Consider the following 6,636-nt stretch of genomic DNA (forward strand, 5'->3'; position numbering starts at 1 on the left):
TTTAGAGGAATTTGACTCCTTTGGGCAACTTGATGCTCTGAAAAGATCAGTCTTGGAATGGCACGCTGCCAGCATTTGCTTTCTGTCAAAATGCCCTGGACTGACATAAAATTAATTTCAGAGTGTCTTAACCAGGGCGGGAGGCAGAGTCCGAACACTGGGACCCAAAGGATTATCCCACGTTCTTTCAAGGGTTTCCGTGCAGGTCTACCAGTCTTGATTCCCCTGCTTTATTCTGGTTTCAGGGGTGTTCACTGATACCCTGGCTGTGTGCGCTGCTTGTTGTTGGGCAGCGTATCCATGTCCACACTTGGAGTGTGTTCAGCCTGTGTTGCGTGGCCAAGTCAGGAGCTGAGCCAAGGTTTCCAAACAATAGCAAAAGAGGGTTGCAGTCACTAAAAATAAAGCGCTAAATGCAACCCCTGGTCTTAAAGAGCATTAACATGGAAAGGTCACTGTGGAAAACTTTTGTTTTAGTAGAGAAGTCCCATTAATCCTCACGGCGATTATCCTGAGGGATATAACCTAGAATGCGGGATTGTCAGACGTTCAGCACGTGCCGCGCGCTTGACCCCGCAGCAGAGCGACAGCAGGCAGCCGTCCCGCTGCCCCGGCACGCGCTCCTCCCGCGGGGGCCGGCAGGGTGATTTACTGCGCGGGGCTGGATCAGAGGCCACAGACGAAGGGCCGCAGCGCGCCGGGTGCAGCTCGCTCGGGCGCTTGTGACCAGGTGGAGGGAGCTTGGCTGGGGAGGGCGACCAGCGCATGCTCCTGATACAGAAGGATCGCAGGAGAAGCTGAAGACGGGGTGTGCGTCAGCACGCTTGCGTTTCCATCAGAGTGGAGCTCTGACAGGCAGACCAACGAACGGGCAAGTGCCCTTGGGTGGGGTGTAGCGCCGCAGCCCCCCTCTTGGGGAAGGAAATCCCATTGTTTCGGAGCAGCTCCCGGCTGCAGTAACTCGACACTGCCCCGGTGCACAGTTCCATTTCAGGGGGTTGGCAGCTGGCTCACCCGCTGCGGGGGCAATGCCTGGAGAAGCACCCGGACCGGTGAGGAGCAGGGGGGCAGCGGGAAAGCAGGGAAGCTGCAGGTTTCTGCTGCCGGTGCTTTCAGAAAGGACGGTGCGGCTAGGTTTGAGACAACTGTTCGTGCAGTACTTGCCCTGCCCTCCCTCAAGTTCAGGGGCTTGGATGTGTCAGGGTCTGGGCACTTGGTTCTGCAGGTAGAGGGGCTTTGTGTTACAGCCCCGGGCAAGCCTCGCCTGCCGCAGAGGAGCTGGAAGCTCCCAGGTCTCCCTCGCAGCTTGAGGAGCTGCCAGTGCGGTCAGCTGGCACGTGTGACCACCCTTCAGCAGAAGGCTGTTGCCAGACGGTAGCGGCCTGGTTTTGGGCAGGAGGCGATGCCCCACGTAGCTCGTCTGGAGAGGGCATCGAGAGCACGGCTGAGGTGAGCACAGGCTCACAAGAAGCCGGGTCGGTGCCGTCGGCTGGCTCCTCTGCGCTGTGAGTGAGGGTCTCTAAATACCATATAAATGCCTCTAAATATCTGCAGGGTGGGGGTCAGGAGGACGGGGCCAGACTCTGTTCAGTGCTGCCCAGCGACAGGACAAGGGGCAACGGGCACAAACTGAAGCTGAGGAAGCTCCAGCTGAACCCGAGGAAGAACTTCTTCCCTCTGAGGGTGACGGAGCCCTGGCCCAGGCTGCCCAGGGAGGCTGTGGAGTCTCCTTCTCTGGAGATATTCCAGCCCCACCTGGACGCGGTGCTGTGCAGCCTGCTCTGGGTGACCCTGCTTGGGCAGGGGGCTGGGCTGGGGGACCCACAGAGGGCCCTGCCAACCCCCACCGTGCTGGGACTCTGTGATTCTGTCCGCCTGGTGCGGGCGGCTGGGCCGGGGGCTTGTGATCTCCGCTTCCAGCTTAACCCCTTCCTCTAAGCCCACGGCTTGTGTGTTTCAGTGAGACCCCGAAGGGCGGCCCGCGGCAAGCAGAGCGCAGCCATGTACTCCTTGAGGCAGGGAAGGCACCAGAGGAAGAAGCAGTCGCTGCACCCTGCCCGGGGACCCCGGCAGCGGGCCGCAGCTGTCAACGGCGCAGACATTGACGAGCTGGTAAGAGCCAAACCGCTCCCCGGGGGCTGCTCGGGCGGGAGCCGTGCGCGGAGCAGGTGTCGCGCTCCCTCCCCGGCCCACAGAAACGGCCCGGGCCGCGCTGCGAAGCCCAGCCTGGGGGTGGGCGGACAAAGCAGGCGCGTCCGCAAGGCCCCGGCGCAAACGGAGCGCAGATATGCCAGGCATCTTTCCACAGCCACGTTCACACATTGTCCCCCTCGAGTAGCAGGCGGCCTGCAGCTTGCTAAAGGGTTTTAAATAGCACCCATGTGTCTCTGCCGAGAGGTGGGGGGACCGAGGGGGTCCTGGGCGGACAGGGAATGCCAGCAATGTTGGACCCTTGCTCCTCAGCCTTGGCCGTTTTCTGGCAGTTGTTGTCCGTGTGGTCACTCCCCAACCTCCGGGACATCGTTTGGCTGGTTTAGGTTTCACTTGACATTTAAAGAATAAAACCTTGTGCTCCTGAACAGAGCAGTCTGACGGGTGGGCGCGTGCGTGTGCGGCGGGGGGGAGCTGCGGGGTGCTGTGCTGTTCGTCGTGGGGAGGGACACGCCACCGGCGATACGTGAGGATACCCTGGCCCCGTCATAAGCCTCTGCTGGACCTGCCGTCTGCCCACTGACCAGCACCAGTACCGCTGGTGTATGCTGTCACTTGTCTGGAGCGGTCTTGATCGTGGTCTCTGGGCTCGCTGCTTCTCGTGGGGACGTGGGTGGGCTGGCTGGTGGATCTGCAGCGTCCATGTAGCGTTAGGCTGGAGGGCAGCCAAACCAGCAAGCCCAGCGTGGGCTGCCACAGCCCGCTTAGAGGGGTGTCCAAGTGGGGAAGGTCCTACTGGAGCAGCTGGGTCGTGGTCTCTGACAAAACACTGGTGGGGGGAGGAGGACTCTGCAAGGACACTCTTACTGTTGGCCTGGGGAGGGGCCCAGGCTGGCTCGGGAGTAGTGCCCCATCCTGGGTCCTGGGGAGCCTTCCCGCCGCCTGGCGTGCCCTGAGCAGCGGTGCCTCGCGAGCCGCGCGCCCCGAGCCGAGGGGATGTCCCCGGGGCGGTGGCTGCGGACGGGACGGCAGCGCTCGAGGCAGCAGCTGCGCTTTGGCATTCAAAATGGCGTGGTTGGCTCTGCACCATCCGTGCGGCAGCACGAGTGCTTTCCCCCTCTGCCCTGGCGTGCGGTCTGCCAGGGGCTCGGAGGAGGCAGGGCGAGGGAATCCACGCTCTCCTTCTGCCGCCGTTGATTCTCTGGCTGCTTGGTTTGACCGTGCTGTCTTTGAACCCGTCTTGAAGAAGCTTGCTGACCCCCCAGGGAAGGTGGGCTGCTCGGGAGCGATTCCAGCGGCGCTTCTGCACGGGGCTCCTGCTCTGCGACGCGGGCGGCCGCTGCAGGTCTCGCTCGAAGGTCCCGCGGCAGAGCCGTTTGCCGCTGGTTTGTTGTGGGGGGTGGCTGCATCTGAAAGGCTCAAACTTCGTTTCTGCACCCCCTGAGACAGCAGCTCGTGAGCGAGAGGAGTGAGAAGAAAAGCTCAGCTAAGAACCAGCTGCTTTGGCTGCAGAACTGTTCGCTGAGCGCGAAAGCGCGTCGCGGTCCCCTCCCGTTAACAGCATCTCTGTGTGGGCAGGTCCTGCAAACGAGGCGGACGGCGCGTCGCCAGAACCTCGAGCTGCAGAAGTGTGAGGAAATCCTCAGCAAGCTGATCAAGTACCGCTTCAGCTGGCCCTTCAGGTGAGGGCAGGCGGTCGTCTGCTCGCCGAGCGCGTCGGGGCGGCCCGGCCGCGCTGCCAGAGCTGCGTGCTGCCTGCGAGCCCAGCCTGCGGACGGGAAGGGAGGGAGTGAAGCTGCCTGAGGAGAAACCACCGTGCTCTGTCCTCTGAGGACGTGGGGCCCTGCTGAGGTGGTGGAATGGCGGGGGGTGGGCTAGGGTGGGGGTCTGCAGTGGTGCGGCTGAGCGAAGGTGGCCGTGCCTGCCGTGGGCCGGTCCCCAGGCCCGGACCTGCTCCCTGGGACGAAGGCCAAGCCGCTGTCCTCGCCGTCACCGCGCCGTGGGGCTGGCACATCCGCGGTGCTGCCTGGGCTGGGGCAGGGTGCGGGTCAGGGTGCCGCTCGCTCGAGCGCTGGGGTGTGGGTGGTGCTTGGTCTGTGCTGCCTGCGGCCAGGGCCCTCATTTCCCTCCTGTCTCTGGGGCTCTTCGTTCGGCAGGGAGCCGGTGACCACGGAGGAGGCCGAAGATTACTTCGAGGTCATCAGCAGCCCTATGGACTTCCAGACTATGCAGAGCAAGTGCTCCTGTGGCAGCTACCGCTCGGTGCAGGAGTTCCTCTCTGACATCAAGCAGGTGTTCGCCAACGCCGAGCACTACAACCAGAACAAGAGTCACGTCCTGTCGTGCCTGGAGAAGACGGAACAGTGTTTGATCGACATGGTGCACAAGCACCTGCCCGGCCACACGTATGCACGCAGGAGACGCAGGAAGCTCTCTGCCAGGTGCCAGGGACTGGAGGAGCAGGAAGGGGACAGCGAGTCAGAGCCCCTTGAACATTCCCGGGGACGGAAGAGGAAGAAATGAGGGATGGGGAGACCAGGGGGAGAGCCAGAGCTGGAGCGGGCCTTCTGGTGCTGCCGGGCAGCAGGATGGGTTGTCCGGAGGGAGCTGGGAAGCAGCAAGCACTTCTCCATTAATCCAGCCTTCCCTTTGGCCTGTCCTGGTTTTAATTTTTCTGCAATTTCCTCGAGTATTTGGTCATCCATTGAACGAGCAGAGATGACGTACTGCTTCCTGCAAAGCTCTCACGGGTCTGTCCGGAGGGGAAGGTGGGAGGGCAGGGGGCCAGAGCCCGGCCGGGCAGGGGAGCACGCAGCCCGCTCCGGCTTGGGCGCCGTCGGCTTCTTGGGCCGAGCCACTTCTCCCCTCCGCGGGCAGCCGGAGCGCGGCGGGAGCTCTGCCTGTGCTGGGAGACCGCTGAGCTGGGGCAGGGAGGGATCGTGTTGCTTCGTGGAAGGACTGGGTGCGAGCAGGCCGATGGGCCGCGAGGTCTTGTATGTATATATTTATATGGTGTTGGTTGTGAGCCCCCCGTGACGGGCTGCGCAGGGCGAGCAAGCACTTACTTGTATGGAGACACGGCTTTCACCAGCATCCTGACACAGTTGGCTTCGAGGTGCTCTGGCTTCTCCCCTCTCCCTTCTCTGGAGCCCTCTCTGGAGGTTGCGCTCCCAGGAGGCTTCTCCCGAGCCCGGCTCTCCCGGCGGACGCGCGGCAGCGGCCGGCCCGGCTCCCCGGACGGCACGGCCCTGCGGGCGAGCCGAGCGCCAGAAGCCTGCCGCAGAGCCTGGGTTTCTGTGGGGAGCTCCGGGGCAAGGGGAGCAGCAGGAACTCGTTCCGTGTAACTTTTTAAATTAATTTTCTAGTTCAAAGTGGCTTGTTTCTAGCTGTGACCTTGTACAAAGACCACCTGTAAGATACCGTTGTCTCGCTTTGGCACATGTACAGTTTCTATGAAATCGTGGTTGCTTTATATTTTTTTCCCCCCCTCTTTAAAACTCCTTTTCCCACCCGTAGCTGGAGTTACACGGGGGGACGCGCTGGCGGAGGGTCTCCCCGTCCCTCTCCAGCCCCGCTCTGGCCGTGTTTCACAGGAACCCCTTCCCCAGCGCAGCCAGGACCCTCCGGCCCGGCTGCCGGCCCGCTCTGCCACGGCCCCGCAGCGGGCCCCGCCGCCCCCCGTGCTGACTTTTCCCCAAGAAAGGGATGTATTTTTTTCCTCACCTCTCCATCATGCCACGTTTCGATCCTACAATCAGGGCTTGAACTTTTTAATTACAGAAGGAACACGGAGCGCGCCGGGCGCAGGGCTGCTCTGTCCTGGTTTCGTACCAGAAAAAGCAAAAGCAGCTGCTGCAGCTCCCGTCCTTCGAGAACAGCATCATCGACTGAAAAATTGCGGCCTAGTTTTGTGAACTTTTTAGTTTTTTGGGTTTTTTTTTTTTTTTTTAAAACCATTTGTTTTGGTTCTGGGCTGTCGGTGGCGGCGGGGACCCGGCAGGTTTCCAGCCTCTTCCCCTGGGCTCAGCTCCCTGCCCCACGGAATAGCACTGACGCTTGTGTCTCACACATCCCAGCAGAGGCGCGGGTCTGTCCCGGGCACAGAGAGCGTTTTCTGCAGGTCCTCCACGGTGACACCTTTGGAACTGTATGTTTTATAAAAATAAATGTCGGGGGGGGGGGGAGGGGGGGTTCTGCTAAGGGCTGTACTTGTAATAAATTGGAAACTCAAAAATAAACATTATGTACTTGTGTTTGTAAAGCCGGCTTGCAGCGAGTCCTTTGCGGGCGCCCGGTGTTGGGGGGGGTCTGTCGGGGGGGCCGAGGGCCCGGCGAGGGGCTGGGGTCAGCTGGCGGTGCTGGGTCATCGTCCCAGAGGCGAGGGATGGGGCTGTGCTCTTAGGGGAACACGGGAGCAGCCCTGGGGCTGGCCACCCCTCCTCGTCCCTCGCCTGGCACCTTGTCCCCCGGCCACCGCGCGCGGGG

General features: G+C 62.0%; 1 protein-coding gene across 1 annotated transcript in view; it reads left to right on the forward strand.

Annotated features, from left to right (window-relative positions):
* Positions 1-6,321, forward strand: part of BAZ1B (bromodomain adjacent to zinc finger domain 1B) — a 50,847-nt gene extending 44,526 nt beyond the window's left edge. Inside the window, exons 17-19 of the mRNA XM_075439895.1 lie at positions 1,961-2,112; positions 3,730-3,833; positions 4,308-6,321. Of these exons, the coding sequence (XP_075296010.1) occupies positions 1,961-2,112; positions 3,730-3,833; positions 4,308-4,674 (623 nt within the window). The 3' untranslated portion in view covers positions 4,675-6,321. The remainder of the gene's footprint in view (positions 1-1,960; positions 2,113-3,729; positions 3,834-4,307) is intronic.
* Positions 6,322-6,636: the final 315 nt, after the last annotated feature.

Source organism: Opisthocomus hoazin, chromosome 20 (genome assembly GCF_030867145.1).
Source record: "Opisthocomus hoazin isolate bOpiHoa1 chromosome 20, bOpiHoa1.hap1, whole genome shotgun sequence".
Lineage (NCBI taxonomy): Eukaryota > Metazoa > Chordata > Aves > Opisthocomiformes > Opisthocomidae > Opisthocomus > Opisthocomus hoazin.